This window comes from Acinonyx jubatus, chromosome B2 (genome assembly GCF_027475565.1).
Source record: "Acinonyx jubatus isolate Ajub_Pintada_27869175 chromosome B2, VMU_Ajub_asm_v1.0, whole genome shotgun sequence".
NCBI lineage: Eukaryota > Metazoa > Chordata > Mammalia > Carnivora > Felidae > Acinonyx > Acinonyx jubatus.
Genome location: NC_069385.1, coordinates 134,680,699 through 134,701,879, shown reverse-complemented (window position 1 = coordinate 134,701,879; position 21,181 = coordinate 134,680,699). Strand labels below are relative to the sequence as shown.

Genomic DNA, 21,181 nt, shown 5'->3' with positions numbered 1-21,181 from the left:
TGAGTGATGAGCAGATTGGAGGTCAGAGAGATGAGAGTCCAGGCAGTGGAGGTGGCATCTGATGGTGGCTGCTGTGACCAGTGGTGGGGCCCTGGCCTGACTACCTTTGGCCTTTGTTTTCAGGCTTGTGTCAATTCTGAGAACCATCCGATATCTTTCCAGTAAATTCTTTCTGCTTAAGAGAGCCGAACTGGCTCCCTCAGCAGAGAGACCCACATCAATATTATTGCCATACATGGCAAAGGCTGAAAACAGGGGCCAAACGTGGTGGACAAGTTCAAGGCTAATGGATTTTTACCACATATACCTCTATGTACAAGCCGAATGTTTTCATAATTAAAATTGACTTTTAATCATGTATGATAATTACCCATTACAGAAACATCTTGTGATTTTTTTTTTTTTTTCCTTCAACTCTTTTTGGTAACAATTGGGTCCGGGTATGATTATTGGGTAGTCATTTCCCACGTAGCACATCATAATCTCTTTTCCAGGTCTTCAAAACCATATTTTTAAGGGGCCATATATTTATTTCGCACTATGCCCGTGCAAGAGGCCTGGAGGGAGGTCTGAAACTGGGCCCTTAAAGTGCATTGGCTTGGAAAAAGTCATCAAACAATAGGTTACAATGATCAGAAATTTTCATTAAAGAACCAGAGGGCATCAAGTTGTCTGGGTAATTGAGGGAGAAATTAGACTTGAATGACTTTATTCGTTCTGGCCAGACATTAGGGGCCTTCAATTAAATCACCATTTACCTACCCTCTTCAAGACAAAATAAATACTTCTCTATTCAGCAAACTATTCGTTCCTTGCATATTTGGACAAACAATTACCACCACAATATCTTTGCAAGCAAACAAAATACCAGAATTTACATCATGTCGTTTACACGTGTTGAGATGGATTTTGCCAGCTAAGGAAAGGATAACCCAAACAAAGGGAAGCGAGGAAAACAAAATAGTAATGCTAGGATGGGTCAGAGAGCAACACTTGGCAAGTTGTGCCAAATTAGTCGACCAAGCAAAGCACTCTATTGGGAATTGCAAAGTAGGAAGTCCTATTTTTGACTCTGCTGACCTCGGTGAATATTTCCTTGTTTTAAAAATGTGCATAATTCTTTGCTACCTAACAAAGAGGCCTGTTATGAAAATTAACGAGTCTATAAAATGTTTTGACGTCTCTAGAAGCCCTTTCTAAATCCACACTATAATCTTGTATTCATGTAGTTTGTGTTCCTGCTCTTTGTAGATATGCCAGTCTTTATTAGTATTCCTGTGCCACCTTCTACCACTCCAAGTTCACTTTAAGTCCTCATAAAATTAATTAATCAAATGACCACTATTTTAAGTGGGAGACTTTGCCTTCAGAAATGGTTTCCAGTCCCCACATGCTAAACGCTGAGGTATTAAGTCCCGTGCAGAATAAAGAGCAAGTAGGTTCACGGAGAGGGAGGCGGCGGACAGGGACCTCGCCCCGTCCGGGGCAAGCTCGGCCGGCAGAGCCCGGGCAGCCCGTGGGCAGTCTCGGGACTGCTCACCTCGGGGACCCAGCGGGGCCCCCAGAGCCCGAGCCTCTCCGTTCGTCCCGGGAGCCCGCGGGCCGGGCTCGCGGCGGCCCCAGCCGGGCTCGATTACTTTCGCCTGGGCGAGAAGCAGCACCGCCGCTCCAGCGGGAACCCTACGGGGGGGGTGGGGGGGGGGAGGTGGGGCGACGACAACAAAAAGAAGTAAAGTAGGAGGAGATTCTCCCGGGAGGGCCGGGGCGGAGGGGGGGGGGGAGGCGGCGGGCTCGTGGGAGGAGGCAGGGACCGGCAGAGGGACCCCGCGCCGGTAGCCCCGCGCCCCGCCGGGGAGAAGCGCTCCGCCGCCCCCGCCGCGCGCCTCGCCGCCCCCCCCGCCTCCCACTCCCGCGGCCCGCGCGCCGGGACCCCCGCGAGCCCGCCCCTCGCCGCCCGCGCTCCCCCCGCCCCTCGCGCCTCCGTCCCCGCCCCCTCGCCCAGCGCCGCCCGCGCGCAGCGTCTCGCGCCGGCCCGGCCCGCCCGCCGGGAAACAGCCGCGAGAGCAGCGGCCGCGGCGGCCGCCACCGCGCCTTCTGCGCCCGCGCTCACGCTTCGCCCCCGCCCTCGGCGCCGCGTCCCGGGCCCGCGCCCCGGCCAACGTTCTCTCGGGGCCTCCCCCGGCCCGCCGCCCGCTCCCCCGTCTCCGAGCCCCCCAACCGCCGAGCTCTTCCCTCGGCGCGCGGCCCGCCGCCTGCTTCCGGGGCGGGCGGACTGGGCGCCTGGTGCCGGCGGCCGCAGCGACAGCGCCCCCGGGAAGCAGAGGAGGAAGGAGAGAAGAGGTGGAGGTGGCCGCAGGCTGAGTCGCGGCCGGGATGTCCGGGCAGCCGCCGCCGCCACCGCCGCCGCCGCAACAACAACAGCAGCAGCAGCTGCCGCCGCCACCGCCGGCGGCCGTGGCCCCCGTCTCCGGAGTCGTCCTGCCGGCGCCCCCGGCCGTCAGCGCCGGCTCCTCTCCGGCCGGCTCGCCCGGCGGCGGCGCGGGCGGCGGCGGCGGCTTGGGGGCCGCGGCGGCCGCCCTGCTCCTCCACCCGCCGCCGCCGCCGCCGCCCCCCGCCACCGCGGCCCCGCCGCCGCCGCCGCCGCCCCCGCCGCCGCCGCCCGCCTCGGCGGCCGCCCCCACCAGCGCGCCCCCCGCGCCCCCGGGCCTCGCCGCGGGCCCCGGCCCGGCCGGAGGCGGCCCGGCCGCAGCCCTGGCGGCGGGCAGCAGCGCCGCGGCCCCCTTCCCGCACGGGGACTCGGCCCTGAACGAGCAGGAGAAGGAGCTGCAGCGGCGGCTGAAGCGCCTCTACCCGGCGGTGGACGAGCAGGAGACGCCGCTGCCGCGATCCTGGAGCCCGAAGGACAAGTTCAGCTACATCGGCCTCTCTCAGAACAACCTGCGGGTGCACTACAAAGGTACTGGGCGTGTGTCGTCGTGCGGTGGGAGTGGGGCCGCTGACCCGACGTGTCCTGCCGCCGCCGCAGCCGACTCTCGACCCGCCCCCGGGCCCTCCGAGGTGACTCGCCGCCCGTTCGCGGCTGCGAGGGTGGGACCGGGGTCGCGGGGAACGGGCGAGATTGTTGGGCAAGGCAGGTGAGTAGCGTGTCCCTAGGTGTAATGGAGCCGGTGATCCTAGGCCAGGAGTGGGACACCTTGAGGGAATCCAGGATGACAGGACATAACTCGCTTTCCGATTTCCCTTGAAGAGAAATCTTAGGGCTTGGGTGGAGGAATCCACGGACCCGGAGTTGGGTTACATTGTTCTCCAAGTGGTGGTGATGGGGTCAGGCGTTCTCTTCTTACGTGGGGGGGGGGGGGGGGTGGACAGGCACGATCCTGAGGTATGATTTCTAATTAAGGGAGATCAGGGATATATAGGGGGAGGGGTAATCAGTGGAGGATTTTGTCCAAAATTAGGCCAGAGCTTGTCTACAGGGACAAAAGGGCAAGGGCCCCAAGTTTGCCATCAGTGTTTCTTACTCAGAGCAACTGGGAGGGGAAGAGGTGAAGCTCAAAAGTAGGTGTTTTCTTAGGGGAGTAGAAACCTACCACTAGTGATTGGAAATGCCCTATATTTATGTGCTCGTGTTATATGAAGTCTAATTGAAAACGGATATTTAAAAATGTTATATAGCATTTTAAAGAAAACGGCTTTACGTTTTACACCTGCAGTTAAAAAAAAAAAAAAAAACAACAGCAGCCTTAGGCTTGTCCCCTCCTCCCTTACCTATCTGTTAAAACAAAGCTTTAAGCAGATCAGTTTTATATGAAATTATCAATTGCTCTGACAATTCTTGAAACGTAGCAGCCTAAACGAATAGCATGCGTCAAGTTTACTTGTCGGGAGAAAACAAAACCTAACGTGTGTCTGTCTGGAAGCAAATCCAGTTTTTAGGCCCCAAACCTGAAGCAAGAGCTTTTACATTTCAAAGCAGCCTCGTTTTGATTGGCTACAAAGGAAGGGGCTTCATCAGATCCTAGTGACAGGGGATGTAGAGGGTATAAACAGTTTTTGTGGATAAATTCCTGAAGTACACAGGACTAAAATGGGAGAAGAACCTTGATAAATAAGTTACTGTTTGATCAGAAAGGAGAATGGCGGCAGAAATCTAGCAAATGGTTTGGCTGGAAAGAATCACGCACAAAAATAGGCCTTGTTGCACATTCCTTCTTTTTCTCCATAGATCCACAGAAGTACTTTCCGTTTTAAATATTATGTTCCTTATTCTAAATGGCTGGAAACGACCTTTGCTTTCTTTTTAAGTTAGGACATTTCGTTAATGCTCTGTGAAGGCTGTTATTTAATTTTGCGTTTTAATTCGTGTGAGCCGTGCTGTGCTGTGAAGTGTTTACTTCTGATCTGGCTACCGGAAAGCTTTTTGTTAGACTTGACAAAACTTTATCTTAAATTTCTGGTTGATGGTTAATAGTTAGCTTATAAAATCAGAGGCAAGCGATATGGAAAATTATTGAACAAAGAATCCTACCTTTCTTGAGTCCCGCAGTCATTTGTGATTTTAGGCATGTTCCAGGACAGGGCCTCAGTTTCTTCCTCTGAGAGTTGAGTGAGTTGAGCTGGATGGTAAGGAAATTTCCAGCTCCGAATTTCCATGAGATCTAGGATTTCTGATTAGAGTCTCTTTAGCACTGTAACATGCCTCGATTAGTTTTACTGACTCCTTTTACGTAAAATTGATGATTTGGGTCAGAGAAAAGTGCATGCTTGTGTGAAATTGGTTGGAGTTTGGAATATTTATGATACTGCTGTCTCCCATTATTTTTCCTGTTGGCCTCTTATTACTTTTTTGTTGTGTAATACTAAGATTCACTTTCTGGAAACTTCACTCTTTTATAAACACAAGGCATTATTTCTGGAAGAACAGATTTTGTTGTTTGTCATCTTTTTTCTTTTCTGTCTCTCTCTCCCCTTTGTCTCTCCCTTCCCCCTTGTCACAGTCTCCCCCCCCCCCCCCCCCACTGCCTCTTCCTCTTGTCTTGTTATTTTAATGTGTGTGAGGTTTTGTGTTGTTTTTTTTTTTTTCCTGTTGTTTTTCTGTGTGCCTTCTGAGTGGACCACACCAAAGTACTGGGCAACTCTGTCCCAGTAAGAAGGGAAGGGAGCAAAGGGGGAGTGTCATAGGTATGGAGGATAAAATATTGAAGTCACCAAATTGGAAGAGTGAGTTTTATTTGACATATCATTGGGCTGCTTTGATTTGGACCGAAGCATTTTTCGCACCCTTTTAGCATGAAAACCACTGTTGATAAAATATTTTTGCATGTAATGGAATTTGAAAAGATGGGTGTTATTTTCCAGAAGGATAAGGATTTTTCTTACCTTTGAAATAGAAATACGTTGGCTTCTTTTGCTCTGAACCATGCTCAGTTTTTAAGATGTTATTCTTCTGAGTCGGAATTACTGTTTTGGAAGCCATATGGTTCCTTAAATGATTTGAAGGGATTCATGTTAAACAATGCCAGACATGCAGACAAAGTTGATCGGATTGCAGTGGAATAGCAGGGTGTGTGTACTGTGTGGTAAAATTTTAAAAAAGACCCTTTGCTTAGCAGTCACACACCAACTGGCGAAACACTCAGGCATAGCCCCTTTTATTTTTAAAACTCTCGTCAGCCTTGAATAAGTACGAATGTGACAAGCTTAGACTCCCTTATAATGAGAACTTTATTCCAACTTAAAGCATTTTAATGCATATGACAATTGGATTCAATTAGTCCTAAATGCTTCAGTTACAGATTGCATTTTTATATTTGTGAAGTTATCCCATTTGGATACTTTACAAAGCTTTTTAATACACACAAGTGTCTTAGTCGACTTGGACAAGGTAGTGGAATTCTCAATTTCAGATCTGAGAGAGTGGCAGCACCTGGAGGCTAGGTGTTCCCAATCACAAGTAAGCCAGGCCTGGAAACTAGTTTTCACCAGCTCTAAATTTAGTGCTCTTTCCAACCCTCCAGTATTGCCTCTTTCAATATGTATGAGTTTTAGTTATCTCTAGTAGATATAATCCAGTGATCACATTTAGAACTTTTTGAGGACCAGTTGACGTTAAAAGTACTTCCTCCAGGGAAAAAAAAAACGTGGTCTGGAACACACTAATGCCTTGGAAAAGTCCAGATGCTTTGATTATAGCAATTTATGGCAGCTTAGAAAAAAGGCAGGATAAGTGAAAGTTGGAAATGATAGGTAGCTATGAACTAGTGAATTGCTCTTTTTGATTGAGGCATTATTAACAGCATCTAATGAAATAGCTTGACTTTCTGGTGTGCCTCCTATCCCTCTCAGTATCCCTGGTCATCAGGCCTTTGACACTTCTGAAATTTAATTACTCACTGAATTCTTTTGTGCTTCTTCAGGCTGAAGAAATATCTTTATGATATTTGCTTGCCTACCAATACGAATGTCTTTCAGGACTTATGGGGATGATAGAAAAATGTTCCCTAATATCAAAGAATTAAAAAACCAAGCTGAGCTTTTCCCAGGGATCTCTTTGCCAGTATTAGGGAAACTGAGCTTTACAAATGGTAGTTGAGGGGCGCTTGGGTGTCTCAGTCAGTTAAGCGTCCGACTTCGGCTCAGGTCATGATCTCACGGTTCATAAGTTCGAGCCCCACGTCGGGCTCTGTGCTGACAGCTCGGAGCCTGGAGCCTGCTTCAGATTCTGTGTCTTCCTCTCTCTCTGCTCCTCCCCTGCTCTCTCTCTTTCTCTCTCTCTCTCTCTCAAAAATAAACATTAAAACAATTTTTTAAAAATGGTAGTTTATAACTACAACAATTAAGTGAACCTAATAATCACACTCATAGAAAAGTAGTAGTAATGGCATTCATTGAGCAGTTCCTATGGTGCAGATATTCTGCTAGACAGTTTGTGTTTATGCCCTGCTCTCTGTTCATTCATTTATTCAACAAGCTTTTATTTATTTATTTATTAAAAAAATTTTTTTTAACATTTATTTATTATTGAGAGACAGAGAGAGACAGAGCACGAGCAGGGGAGGGGCAGAGAGAGAGGGAGACACAGAATCCCAAGCAGGCTCCAGGCTCTGAATGGTCAGCACAGAGCCTGACGCAGGGCTCGAACTCACACTGTGAGATCATGACCTGAGCCGAAGTAGGATGCCCAACCAACAAGCTTTTAAGTGAATGTTTACTTTGTACCAAGTTCTAGGCACTCCAAGGTGATAAGATAATGTCTTTGAAAGCACGTGTAAAACACTCAAGGGTAGTATGGGAAGTGCTAGAGTCCTGCGGAAGAGTGGAGGGGCATCGACCCCTGGCTGATACTGGGAGTGATAAAGTTGGTGAGTCAGGGACAGCTTTTGGGAGGCATGAGGCCAGTGGTCAGTCTGGAAAGATGAGGAAAATAGGAGAAGGGGCGTTAGGAGTGAAAATGCATAACTAAGAGCCCAGAGGAGAGAGTTACCCTGTATGTTCGGATTGACCAGCAGGTTTGGTTTGTTGGAATTGAAGAGTGTGTGACAAGTAGCAGCTGGGAAAAGATCATGAGAGGCCTTTGGAATATTTTACCAAGCTTAGATCTTCTTCTCTAGGACATGAGGAATCTTCAAAGGATTTTTTTTTTTAATTTTTTCTTTTAATATCTTTGAGAGAGAGAGAGAAAGAGAGAAAATGAAAGTGTGGGGGAGGCGGGGCAGAGAGGGAGACACAGAATGCGAAGCAGGCTCCAGGCCCCGAGCTGTCAGCACAGAGCCTGATGCGGGGCTCAAACACACGAACTGTGAGATCCGGACCTGGGCTGAAGTCAGACCTTTACCCGACTGAGCCACCCAGGTGCCCTTCAAGGGACTTTATTTATTTATTTTTTTAATGTTTTATTTATTTTTGAGACAGAGCGTGAGCACGGGAGGGGCAGAGAGAGAGACACAGAATCGGAAGCAGACTCCAGGCTCCGAGCTGTCAGCACAGAGCCCGACGCGGGGCTCGAAATCATGAACCGTGAGATCATGACCCGAGCCGAAGTCGGACGCTTAACCGACTGAGCCACCCAGGCGCCCCAAGGTGCCCTTCAAAGGACTTTAACTAGGAAGTGACTGGCTCATATTTTCATTTTTGTCATACAACCAATTGGAAGATAGATTTAAGGAGTACAGGGCTGAAAAGAGCAAATTCATTTAGATGATTGTTTGGCAGACAGACCATAAGAAAGGCCTAGAACTTGGTCAGTGGTAGGATGGAAGAAAACCAGATTGGTGATATGTTTTAGAGTAACACTGATAGGAAGTGATGGAATGATGGAGACAGAAATCAAGGGTGACACTTGGGTTCCTAGCTCTGTTAGGTTCTTGCAAAGAACCAGGAATCAAATAATGATTGCAAGGAAGTATTGCAGTGTATTTGGAGATAAGTAGGACTGGGAATCTTAGTCATATGATCTGACTTCATGGCAACCAGCAGAACCCAGAGACACCTTACAAAGAGAGCAGGAACAGATCTTCTGGAGTTAAGGTGGCTCCAAGTCACTGCAGTGGCTGGAGTTCATGACTTTTCGTTTTATTCCAGTGCCAAAGAGACTCAGCTACAGTTTCTAGTTTCTGGTTGTTTTCTTCTCTTTTCCCTGCTGACTGGTTTATCCTTTCCTTCCTATTTCAGATTCCTGAGGGACTTAGCAGATTGGCTTAGCTAATTGCCATCATTCTTAGTTGGGCGCAGCTTTTCGTTGTGTGCTGTGGTGTGAATGGGTGGCCTTCACGTCAGGTGCTAACCTGTGTTGAGTCAGCTGTAGAGGTGAGAGGGTACTGATGAAATACAGAACACCCTCCGGGCATAAGGAGAGTCGGGGCCCCACTTGCCGTAGGGATGGTGTCTGAGGCCCTTTCTCCTAGGAAGGGTGGACGCACACGGTAACTGACCTGAGCTTGGGAGAGAGGTCTAGGTCGTGACTGATCTGGGAGTCACCTCTAGGTGGTGGTTGAAACCCAGAGAGGGAGCAGATAAAGTGAAAACAGTGGGCTAAAGATGGAACCCTGAGCAATACCAACATTAAAAGACCGGGTGGAGTCCAAGAAGGAATAGGTGAGAGGTACCTGAACAGGGCAGAGTGTGGTGTCCCAGAAGCCGAGCAGAGGACTATGAGAAATGAGGAAGTGACCTCAAGTGTCAGGTGCAACAGACAGGCTCAGTGAGACAGGCAAAGTTTTCCACTGGATTTGGAAATTAGATCATTGTGACCTGAGGAGAGCAGTTTGAATTTAGTGTTGGGGGGCGACGATCAGAGTAAATAGTAGGGACCAAGCAGAGGGGATAGTGAATATAGATTACTCTTGAGAAAATAAGTGAAGAAACCTGGAGGAGGATGGAGGTTAAGGCAGGATTTTTTGTTGTTGTTGTTTAAATGGTGGATGGTGGAGTTACATCGTGCCTGGTGATTAGTGTCTAACACCAGCATAGAAGATGAAAATCCACATAATCAAAATTATCCCTGAACACTCCATTGGAAGGTACTGTGTTCGAGACTATTGTATCATTTCCAAGTAAGTCTCGTTTTTGCTTGGCGGTGTGGGTAAAACTGAAGTGACGTGAAGTTGGATGAGAGCGTGGCGTTAGTCGAATGTACGGAGTCCCAGTAAATGTCATGTCCAAATTTAATGGACCTTTTGACAAAGTTACTGTCAATGGTACTTGCTTTTATTACCTTAAAAAAAAAAAAAGTTCATTATACTTACTACCAACCCCAGTGCATTACTGACCATGATGTGGCACCGAAGCACGGGGAATTCTGGGGACACCGCCTTTACAGATTGAGAGGAAGGAGAGTGACGAGGGGAAGGGGGAAGAAGAGCTTGGGAGGCTGACGCCGCTGGGCTGCGGGAAGGAGGGCGGTTCTGGAGCACAGCGCAGTCCCGAAGAAGAGAGGACATCCCACTCCCCTGAGACTCCCCCGATGGGGGGGAGAGGTGAGGATTGCTGTGGACGCCAACCAGTTTGTAATAGGAGAGTGGGGACGAGAACATGACCGTGCACTTAGCAGAGTCCCAGTGTACGAAAAAGGAGGCGAGGCGATTTGCTCGCCTCGGTAAAGTGGGTGGTGACCTTAAAGTGGGTGATGAGAATGTGGACCGGCCATCGAGGGGAAGGGGGCACAGGCCAACTAAAGCTTTCTCAGTACACCGTAGACAGCGGTGGGAGAGCCCAGCCGACGTCATTCCTTCATAGTGGTGGCTGTGTGTGAGGTTGTTGGACTTGACTTGGTAGAGGCCAACTGCCCCCGGCAGGAGGAGGGAAGTGGATTATAATATTGATCTAAGGCTGTGGTTTTGCTGGTTGCCTGTGGCGGAAGGATAGGCGTGGGAGAGAAATCAACGATATTTGAGAGCTTTTGAGTGATTACCACGTAGCCCGTCCCGGAAGAGGAGAGATGGGGCGGAGCAGAGCACAGCGGGGGGAGCAGGGCTCAGGGAACGGGAGTTGGGAGTTCCCGTTGATCCCTTGATGTTGAAGAGGAGTGTGGACCAGGAATGTTTAGGAAGGGGAGAGCAGAGGGAGTTGTGTCCTAGAGGAAGATACAGGCATTGCAGCTACTGTGCCAAAATTGTGTTCCTGGAAAAACCTTAGGTTTTCCACAAAATTGGGCACTGAAGGTAACGGGGCTTATGGGAAAAATAGGGCTGGGGCAGACTACTTGAAACCTGTGGAACTTTGTAACCAGAGCCCCACAAAAATAACGGCCTACTAAAACAGAAGCCCGGTTAAATTTCTGCTGGCGTTTGTGTCTGGCATCACAGGCTGCAGCCTGGAGCCCTTGGGTTTGGGCTTCCTTCTTAGAGAGGTAAGCGGTTGACAGCCGTCCGATCAAAAATAAAAATCTGATTCAGGGTTTAGCTCTTTTCAAATCCCCGCCCCCCCCCCCCCCCCCCTTCCAAACAAAGGAAGAACATACAAACTCGAGCTGTTAGGATGGCTGAAGTCCAAAGAAAACCTGACAATGCCAGTTGCTGGTGAGGACGCAAGAGCAACGGGGGCTTGCGTCCTGCCGGCCGGGAGCGCGAAGTGATGCGGCCGCTCTGCACAGCGTTGGGTGGTGTCTAACAAAGCTAAATGTAGCTTCACCAGCAGTTGAGCTCCTACCCAGCTGACTTGAAAACTTGGCCCACACAGAAAGCCGCATGTGAACGTTCGAGCGACTTCTCCCATAATTGCCCCAAAGGGGAAGCAGCCAAGAGGTCTTTGAGGAGGTGAATGGGTGAACTGTGGTACATCCATACAATAGAATGTTATTCAGTGATGAAAAGAAATGAGCTGTCCTTCCGAGCAAAGGCACATATGGATCTGAAATTCGTATTGCTAAGTGAAAGAGGCCAGTCTGAAAAGATTACGTGCTGTATGATTTCACTTACCTGACCTTCTGGAAAAGGCAGAAGTAAAGAGATAGTAAAAAGATAAGTAAGTGGTTGTCAGGGGTGTGAGGGGAGGGGAGTGGGGGGCTGGGCAAAGCACAGGGGGTTTCTAGGGCGGTGAAAGCACGTTACGGTAACGGTGGACACATCTCGCTGTGTATTTATCAAACCCACAGAACTTTACGGCCATAAAGAGTGCACTTTAATGTCTGTACATTTCAAAAAAAAAATGTATTAGGAGAGGGGGGAAATCCCAGGATAAAACGCAGAATGTGACAAACCGGTCTAACTGTATTACAAATCCATGGAATAGCCTTGGAGAAGAGGGGGAAAGGAGCTGCCCCAGGTAACTTTGGAAACCGATCGTCTGTAAACGTAAAGGTAAAAGAAACTACAAAAGCACTGAACTTTTACTGATCAAGTTGTGTCCCGTGGGGATATGGATTAACAATTCAGACGCTATTATACATGTACTGGAACTGCACAGTTAAATGGATGGCGGACGGTGGGAGCTAAGTTTCTTACTGTTGGGGTGGAATTTTACAGATGAGCAGAGAGAGAAGGTTGGAATGATCTGTGTGGTAATAAACTTGGAGACCTCAGCGTGACCTCATGTTTGGTTTAATACAAACACAGATGATTACATATAGAAACGTAGATACATGCAGGGTGTGTGTGTGTATGTGTGCATATGTATACATGTACGCATGTACATGTAAGGGTTTAGTATACATCCATATATTTCCCTGCTCTTGTCAACGAGCAAGCCTAAAAGCAGTGACACCCCAGTAACAAGGAGCACACCTGGTAGCTCAATCTTGGGTTCTGATGCTATTTGCCAGTGAAAGGAGCGAGCCCCAGGGCTCCTTGGAGAATGGCTGATTCTAGGACTAGGGTGGGAAAATACACAAGATGAGCCGCCAGAGTCTTCTAGGGCCAGAAAATAGCAAACAGCAAGAAGCGACATAATGGAGGTATGTCAGGGGAGCCAAACGAAAAAGCTCCCAGAGCCTGGGCAGTTTGAGCAGCAAAACAAAGTAGTAGTGAATTATAACACAGAGTATAAAGTAAATATGCAAGAGACGCATGAGTCCATACCGATATAAACAAAGAGGGAGTATCTTCGTACTTTTTGATCAGTGTCGCGCTTGGATTTTTCCCCAGATGGCTTAATGCCGTTGCAGGTGTAGCTGTTCCTGAGGCCACTGAACACTGGACACCGTAGGAATGCACTTGTAGAGGGCCCCAGGTTTTTTGACTTAAGAGTTTTTTGCATGTTGCTAGGCTTTGCTCTTTAATTCATTATTGTACTGGGAAAAGCTGTGTTATGAACTAAATGACTTCTTTATTGTGCTGACATCATTCCTGTATTTATCAAGTACGTGTGAGCTAATTTGTATTCAAGAAACGTGTTTTGTAGCAGAACACACGTCGTTAGAATTTACTGTTTCTGAGGCGGAATAGTTTCAGGTGCTGTCAGAATCCAGAGTGTGGCTCCAGGAAGGAATGATTGGAGTTAGAGTAGGAGGAGGTCAGTGGAAGTAAAGAGGCCCGGGAATTAAAATGTGAGAACAATAAGATAATCACGAGTAAGTGTGGAGCGTGTAAGTGTATGGGACGAACACGTGTTGCTAGGAGGGCACAGAAGAAGGAGGTTAGACCCAGTCAGGCTAGAGGAAGAGTAATTGAGGAAGAAAACGTTGAGCGGAGAGCTAAGGGGTGAGCTGCTGTAACTAGGTGAGGAGGAAGGGGAGAGCTTTCCAGTTAGGGGGAATGGTTTGGGTGAAGACTGGTCAGGCCAGTGTGGCCGGTGCTGGAAGGCGGTGGAAAGTGCTGGGGGGGGGGGGGGGCGGGCCAGATCGACAGAGTTTTCAGGCAGTGGTGTGTATCTTTTTCCTGGCTGAACGGGAGGCTGGTGAGAAGGAGTGTTAGCGGTGTGAGGGGATAGTGGCACTAGGAAGACTGATTGATATTTCCCGAAAGGCAGTTGACTGCACGTTGGGAGAGCGGAGGGGGGTGAGAGGTGGGCTTAATTCAAAACTTTGTCCTTGTAGTTAAAAGGAATCGACAGGTTGTGAAATGAAAGAGCTAACCTTACGGTTTTGAAGCAGTAACTGTACTTTGTCTCTGAATCCTATAGAAAACACGTGACGCAGAAGACTTTGTGGGTTTAAAAGTTTATCCTTTCGTAGTGTGAAGTAGTGTTGTCTGGTCACGACAGAATTTAAGGTAACAAGCTTCCTGCCGATGAGCAATTACTAGAAATAGGCCCTTCGCTATTGATATTACGAGTCTTACCTAGGAGACAGTACGACTCCTTTAGTCTGACATCGCAACTTTTGCCTAGGTCTTTCCATTGAAGTTTAATTTAATTTAAAAATGAGACCAAAACTTTTAACATTTAAGGAATTTTTCTACAGCGTCTAAATAGAACATAATATAATAGAACCTGGAAGATTGATGATTGTGTAGTTTACAGTTATTTTTGTATAAGAGGAAAATGTAGGGCATTTAAAAAAATTTTTTTTAACGTTTATTTATTTTTGAGACAGAGAGAGAGAGACAGAGCATGAACGGGGGAGGGGCAGAGAGAGAGGGAGACGCAGAATTGGAAGCAGGCTCCAGGCTCTGAGCCACCAGCCCAGAGCCCAACGCGGGGCTCGAACTCACGGACCACAAGATCGTGACCTGACCTGAAGTCGGACACTTAACCAACTGAGCCACCCAGGCGCCCCAGGGCATTTTAATTCATATATGGATTTAACACACGACTCTACTAATTAGGGGCAAGTTATACAACCTCTGTAAGAGTTTCTCTATTTTTACTTTATGTATGTATGTATGTATGTATGTATGTATGTATGTTTTCGGGGTGGGGGCTGAGAGGGGAGAGAGAGAATCCCAAGCAGGCTTCGTGCTGTCAGCATGTGACAGTGTGGGGCTGGGTCTCATGAACCGTGAGGCCATGACCTGAGCTGAAATCAGGAGTCAGGTGCTCAACTGACTGAGCCACCCAGGTGCCCCACAGTTTCTCCATTTTTAAAGTGAGGTTAAATGATACCTGTTTCACAGATGTTGAAGGAGAAAATCTATACCAAAGCACCTAATTCTTTGGGAGGTTGTTCACCCTCAAATACTAATTTTCTTTCTCTTTTCCCATAGAAGTAGCAAGAATAGGAGCTAGGAATACAAGTGAAGTGATCCCAGGATGCTCATTGAACCCTTCCTGTGGGTTCGGAGCTCACACTGGATCAGACCTCTTGAATTTAAATCCCAGCACAAATCCTGGTCTGGAATTCTCACACAGCAGTATGATCTTGGGCGAGTTTCTTCATCTTCCCTTAATTTCCTCAACTGTGAAATGATAATAAATAGTACCTACTTCAGAAGTTGTTTTGAACACTAAACGAGTGAACAAAGATGGTACTCTTTGAGAAGTGCCTGTCACATAACACTAAATGTATGTTGACTATTGTCATTTATTATCATCATCATCATCATTATTTTTTAAGTTTATTGTGAGACACAGCAGGAGCAGGGGAGGGGCAGAGAGAGAGGGAGAGAGAGGATCCCAAGCAGTCTCCACAGTGTCAGCACAGAGCCCGATATGGAGCTCAAACTCCAGGACCGTGAGATCATGACCTGAGCCGCAACCAAGAGTGTGATTGCTTAACCGACTGAGTCCCTGATTATTATTATTAAATATATACCTTGCGACTACTTTATCCCTCAAAGTTTTGGTCACTTCTCTTCCAGAAAACCAAAACTAAAAGTAAAAGTTGATTCAGGACTCCAGGGTTAATCAGGGTAGGGTTTCTTTAGATTTTTTTTTTTTAACTGTCTGAATTTTAAAAGTTCATTTAGTTCACCCTACCATTTCCCAGGCAACTCAATTATTTGAACACATTCTTACTGAAAAACAAGTTTTGCTGAAACCATAATTTATTAAATGTCTCTTTAAGAATTGACTGGTATTCTACAGATTGATGTGTTTTGTTTTGTTTTGTTTTCCTTCTGCCTAGCTCGATGTAAATCTATTAGCTAACATATGTTAAAGCAGTTTTAGGGGCTTCCATTTTTATCTTCCTCACCAATTTTATCACCTCTCAGTGGTCACCACTTTCGCCCATAACGTACATACTTAAGAGCTCTGTGGACACAGGTTTTCATGGTAACAGGAGTGTCTGAGATCACTCAGTTTCTTTTGGGCCATGTGAACACATGCTAGTTTGCTTTGCTAGTGTAAGCTTACCTGTTTAATGATGTAATTTGATTAAGGTGTATGTATGGTAAGGGAAGCTGTCTCATTGGTGCATGAGGGTTATTGTATAGCTAAGAGAGAATTTTCTGTTTGAAGAAGACATTTAGTTTTGAAACATGGTACATTTGAGAACGGGAAGTTTGCAACCCATGAAGGTCATATTATAGTGTGACTAAAGGGTAATGACCTAAGTTTGTACTGGGGGAAACATATTTAACACCGAAAAAGAATTTAGAGTGTTGTTTCTCAGTCCTTTTGGGGATTGTGGAGAATTGTTTCACTCTTGAGTACTTTCTGCCATCAACTTATGTTTTTCTTCTTGTGTGATTTTTTGGGCATATCTTGCTCAGTTGATTTTGTTCACATGCTAGCTTTAGGCTAATTTGTGTCTTGGGCAAGGGACAGGGGAGGCGATTGTGAGGGAAGGAAATCCTCCTGGATTAGAATTGAGGAATTGCTATTTTAAAAAGTTTAAAAGCCATTAGCTAACAGATTCCCTAAAGATTTCAGCAGTGGTATGGTGTTAGATTCCTTTCTTTAAAAAGAGAGAAAGAAAATACAACTAGAGTTTAGATATACTTCTCAGTAGGCTGTAACTGACCAAAGAAATTTTATGGATCAGACTTTGTATAGAATGAATGGTAAGAGTATGTCAAAGAACAGACTTGTAAATTCTTTTTTTTTTCTTTTTAATGTTTATTTAGAGAGAGAGGACGCATGTGTGCACACATGAAGTGGGGAGCCAGGTAGCGGCAGAGAGAAAATCCCAAGCAGGCTCTCTACGCTCAGTGTGGAGCCCCACACAGGGCTTCATCTCATGACCCATGAGATCATGACCTGAGCTGAAATCAGGAGATCACCCAGGTGCCCAAAACTTGTAAATTCTTCAAATAAGAAAGCTGCTCTGCCAAGTCCAATCTAATTATATAAAACTTCACTTAAAACTAATACTCTGTGAGGGGCTCCTGGGTGGCTCAGTCGGTTAAGTGTCCGACTTCGGCTCAGGTCACGATCTCGCAGTCCATGAGTGTGAGCCCTGCATCGAGCTCTGTGCTGACAGCTAAGAGCATGGAACCTACTTCAGATTGTGTCTCCCTCCCTCTCTGCCCCTCCCCTGCTCATGTTCTGTGTGTGTCTCTCTCTCAATCTGTCTCTCTCTCGTCTCTCAAAAATAAACAAACATTAAAAAAAAAAAAGAATTTAAATAAAATAATACTTTATGATATAGATGCTTCTGGTTTAAAAAATAGACCACTTGACAAAAGAGTGGGAATAGTATAAATTATATGCAATTTGGATCTAATAAAATTTCATCTTTTTCAAATGCAGCCTTTTTTTCTCTTAAAATATAGTCTACCCTAAAATATTTAGTTTGGTAGGTTCTATGTATTCAGATTCTTAAAGTGTATTAAATCTAGTAATAGTGTGAAAAGTCCCGGGGCTAACTTGGGCTGTTTTGCATATTGCTTTGCGATAGTAAATGTTTCACTAAGTCTTTATATGTACTGATGGGAGCAGAAACGTATATATCGTTCTAAAAACTGTATTTTTCCTGAATTGCTTAAGATTTTTGTTGAATATCTCATTTGAGGTGTTTTTCTCCCCCCTTCCTGTGTCCTGTGCAGGTCATGGTAAAACCCCCAAAGATGCAGCGTCTGTTCGTGCCACGCACCCAATACCAGCAGCCTGTGGGATCTATTATTTTGAAGTAAAAATTGTCAGTAAGGGAAGAGATGGGTAAGTGTAAATTTTGGTGGGATGAACTGTTGGCTGTTCTTGCATAATTATTTTGCCTTGATTTATAATAATTGTGATGTAACTGGAAAACGGGGATCTTGGAAGTTTTGGTAATCGGTCAAGTAGGATCTGAACGTTCCACTGTAGCAGGTTGGATGTAGTTCTAGTTCTGTTTAAATACTGGTTGAAGCTAATACCTGAGTTGGTGAAATAACAAAGTTTCTCTGGTGGGTTTGTCATTAAGTTGGAGAATTGGAATTAAACGACAGAGAGACAGTGACTCATTTTCCATGCCTTGCCTTACACTGCCTTTGTCTGAATTCTGTTGAGAATTTAAATCTTCCCAGAGCTAGTTATCCAAGGCCGAACGGTGATTCATAGGTATTTTATGGGGGTTAGGAGTTTAACTTTTGGGTTTAGATCAGGGAAGTGTATGTTTATATGCTCTCAGCTGGAGGTGATTGGCAGGGATTAGGATGTGGTGGAACGGCCTCCAAATGAGAACTCCCCGTAGATCCTGGAGGCAACTTTGATAGCATTGCTTTTCAACTTGGGATCAGTGTGTTCTGTGTGTGTATACATTAGAGTCACTTACGGCACTATTGGAAACGTAGTAGCTTGGGCCTTATCCTAAAAGTTCCTAAATCACTATTTTCAGAAGCAGAGCTTAGGCAAGATGGGCATTCTGAGTAAGCTTTGCAGGAAATTTTGGTGCCTATCTCTGATTAAGAACTAATTACCTTGAATCATTGGATCTATCCTCTGGTATTTCCGGATAACTTCATTGTGGTACCAGAGGTCCCTTTAAAAAAAAAAAAAGAATTTTTTTTTTTAATGTTTATTTTTGAGAGAGAGAGAGCACGAGTAGGGAAGGGGCAGAGAGAGAGGGCGACACAGGATCTGAAGCAGGCTCCAGGCTCTGAGCTGTCAACACAGAACCCGATGCTGGGCTTGAACTCAGGAACTGTGAGATTGTGACCTGAGTTGAAGTCAGACGCTCAACCTATTTAGCCACCCAGGCACCGCCCCCCCCCCCCAATTTTTTTAAGTGTATTTCTTTATTTTGAGAGAGAGAGAAAGCACAAGCGGGGGAGGGGCCCAGAAATCCTTTAAAGCATCCAGAGTCATTTGTCCGACTACCAAGATAAACTTGCTAAGTTGACCTGTATTTGAAGTGAATCATTTAACCTCTTAGTGCTTCTTATGTGTTTAACTGACAAAATAAGTATGTTTAATAGATTATTCCTCTTTATTTGTGGAATAATTTCATTGTCAACAATATGGGAAGTAGAAAGTGAAACTTTGGAATTCATGATAACTTCTTATTTAACTGCCTCAGTTTCCCCAGGGTGATCAGGGCAAAGATAAAATCAGAGAAGCCACAGATAAAGTGGTTGAGAGACCCCAGATCGAAATAGGCACATGATTATAATCATTTTTTACTCAGCTGCTGCATACTCAGTAAGCCAATTGTGTTTTTACTTCAGATTATACCATCAACCTCATTAATGCTGGTGTCGCTCACAGTGATTCCCAGGATTCTCTTTACCTTTTCTTTTTATTTTTTTTTATAATTTTTTTTAACATTTATTTATTATTGAGAGACAGAGAGACACAGAATGGGAGCAGGGGAGGGGCAGAAAGAGGGGGAGACACAGAATCCCAAGCAGGCTCCAGGCTCTGAGCTGTCAGCACAGGGCCCAACACGGGGCTCAAATTCATGAGCTGTGAGATCACGACCTGAGCTGAAGTCGGTCGCCTGACCGATTGACCCACCCAGGCGCCCTTCTCTTTACCTTTTCATTCTCCATATTCTGTCTCTTTGCATGATCTTGACCTTATATTTTCATGGCTGCAAGTGCCCTGACGAGTCTCAACTTTAAAGCTGCCCCTCATGTTTTTTTTCCCTCGAGCCCCAGCCCCATATATCTGACCCGGTGTTTGCATGTGAGTGTCCCACACACGTTCCAGGTTAGCTTGGTCAGTGGTGTCACTCGTGCTGGAAACTTGAGAACTTCCTGACTCTTAACTGACTCTGTGCATCTCTACGGCCTCCGCCTTAAGTCAGCTTCCCTCGTTTGTCCCCTAAATTACCGAGGTGGCTGGTTCACCGGTCTTACTTCAGTCTGTGACTGTTGTCAGTGTTCTTTCAGACACAGTTGTGCCTGTCCCCTTTGGGAGATTGTTTGGTGAGCTTGTTGCTTGGAGGATAAAATCTAAAACTTCTTAGCAGGGTCCTTCGTGGTGTGACTTAACTCCTTTTGTAGTTTTTCAGTCTCATCTCTTTGCTGCTGGGATCCTCATTCATTTTTTTTCCTCTCTTTTTAAAATTAGGTGATTTTTACATGTAGTAAAATTGATCATTTTTAGTGTGCACGTCTGTGAATTTTGACAGGTGTGGATAGTCGTGTACCCACCACCACAGTCAATATACAAGTGGCCTTAGAATGACACAGGTTTGACCTGCATGGGTGTACTTTATGCGCGGACATTTTTTATAACTGCAGTATAGTACTGTAAATATACTTTCTCTTAACGATTTTTTTTTTAAGTTTATTTGAGAGAGAAAGCATGAGCGGGGGAGGGGCAGAAGGAAAAGAGAGATTCCCAAGCAGGCTGCGCACCACCAGCGCGGAGCCCGATGCGCGGCTCAAACTCGCAAACCGTGAGATCGTGACCTGAGCTAAAGTCAGACATTTTACCGACTGAGCCACCCAGGCTCCTTCTTATGATTTTCTTTTTCTTCCCTCTTAGGCTTTTCTTAATAACATTTTCTTTCCTCTAGTGTACTTTATTGTAAGAATACAACATATCATACATATACAACATACAAAATATGTGTTAACTGTTTATGTAATCGGTAAGGCTTTCAGGCTACAGCAGGCCGTTACTAGTTAAGTTTTGGACATGTCAAAAGTTACACAGGATTTTCAACTGTGTGGCGGCAGGGGGGGTGGAGGGGGTGGGAGGTTGGTGTTCCAAGGCCACCATAGTTCAAGGATCAGTGATAAAACCATTCCTCCCCCCACCCCGATTCCTTCCTACCCCTTTGTAGACAATTTTTCCCCATCGCCAGCCCCCTGGCAACCACTGATTGATCTTCTGTCTCTCTCGTTTTGCTTTTTCTAGAATGGCATATAAATGGAATCATCGTATGTAGCCTTCTAATTCTGGCATCTTTCACTTAGCATGGTGCATTTGAGATTCATCCCTGTTGTTGCATATACTGGTAGAGCAGTCCTTTTATTGCTGATTGTATGGTTGAGCCAGCCACAGTTTGCTTATCCACTTCTCAGTTGAAGGACATCTGGGTTGCTGCCGTTTTTGGCAATTAGGAATATAGCCGCTGTCAACATTTATGTATAGGTTTTTGTGCAAACTTGAGTTTTCATTTCAGTTGGGTAAATATGTAGGAGTGAGATTGCCGGACCGTGTGTTAGGTGCACTTTTAACTTTATGAGAAACTGCCGAGTTGTTTTTGCAAGGCGGCTGTACTAGTTGGTGTTCCCAGCGGCAGTGTATGAGAGTTCCTGGTGCCTTGCGCCCTCAGGAGCACTCGGTATTGTCAGGTTTTTTTTTTTTATTTCAAATTTGTAGCCGTTGTAATAGGTATCTGGTAGTTTCTTGTTGTGGTTTTGATTGGCACTTCCCTAATGACTAATGTTGTTAAAGGATCTTGAGTTCTTATCTGACCCCCCCTTTAACAAACTCCAAAATTACTTGATTTTGATTTTAATCATCTGCCAACCACTGTGGAAGTGGTTAAGAA

The 21,181-nt window shown here is 46.0% G+C and overlaps 1 protein-coding gene across 1 annotated transcript in view; it reads left to right on the top strand.

Moving 5' to 3' along the window:
• The first annotated feature begins 2,102 nt into the window (after positions 1-2,102).
• The window catches only part of RANBP9 (RAN binding protein 9), a 90,440-nt gene continuing 71,361 nt past the window's right edge, over positions 2,103-21,181 (top strand). Inside the window, exons 1-2 of the mRNA XM_053223170.1 lie at positions 2,103-2,956; positions 17,301-17,412. Of these exons, the coding sequence (XP_053079145.1) occupies positions 2,374-2,956; positions 17,301-17,412 (695 nt within the window). The 5' untranslated portion in view covers positions 2,103-2,373. The remainder of the gene's footprint in view (positions 2,957-17,300; positions 17,413-21,181) is intronic.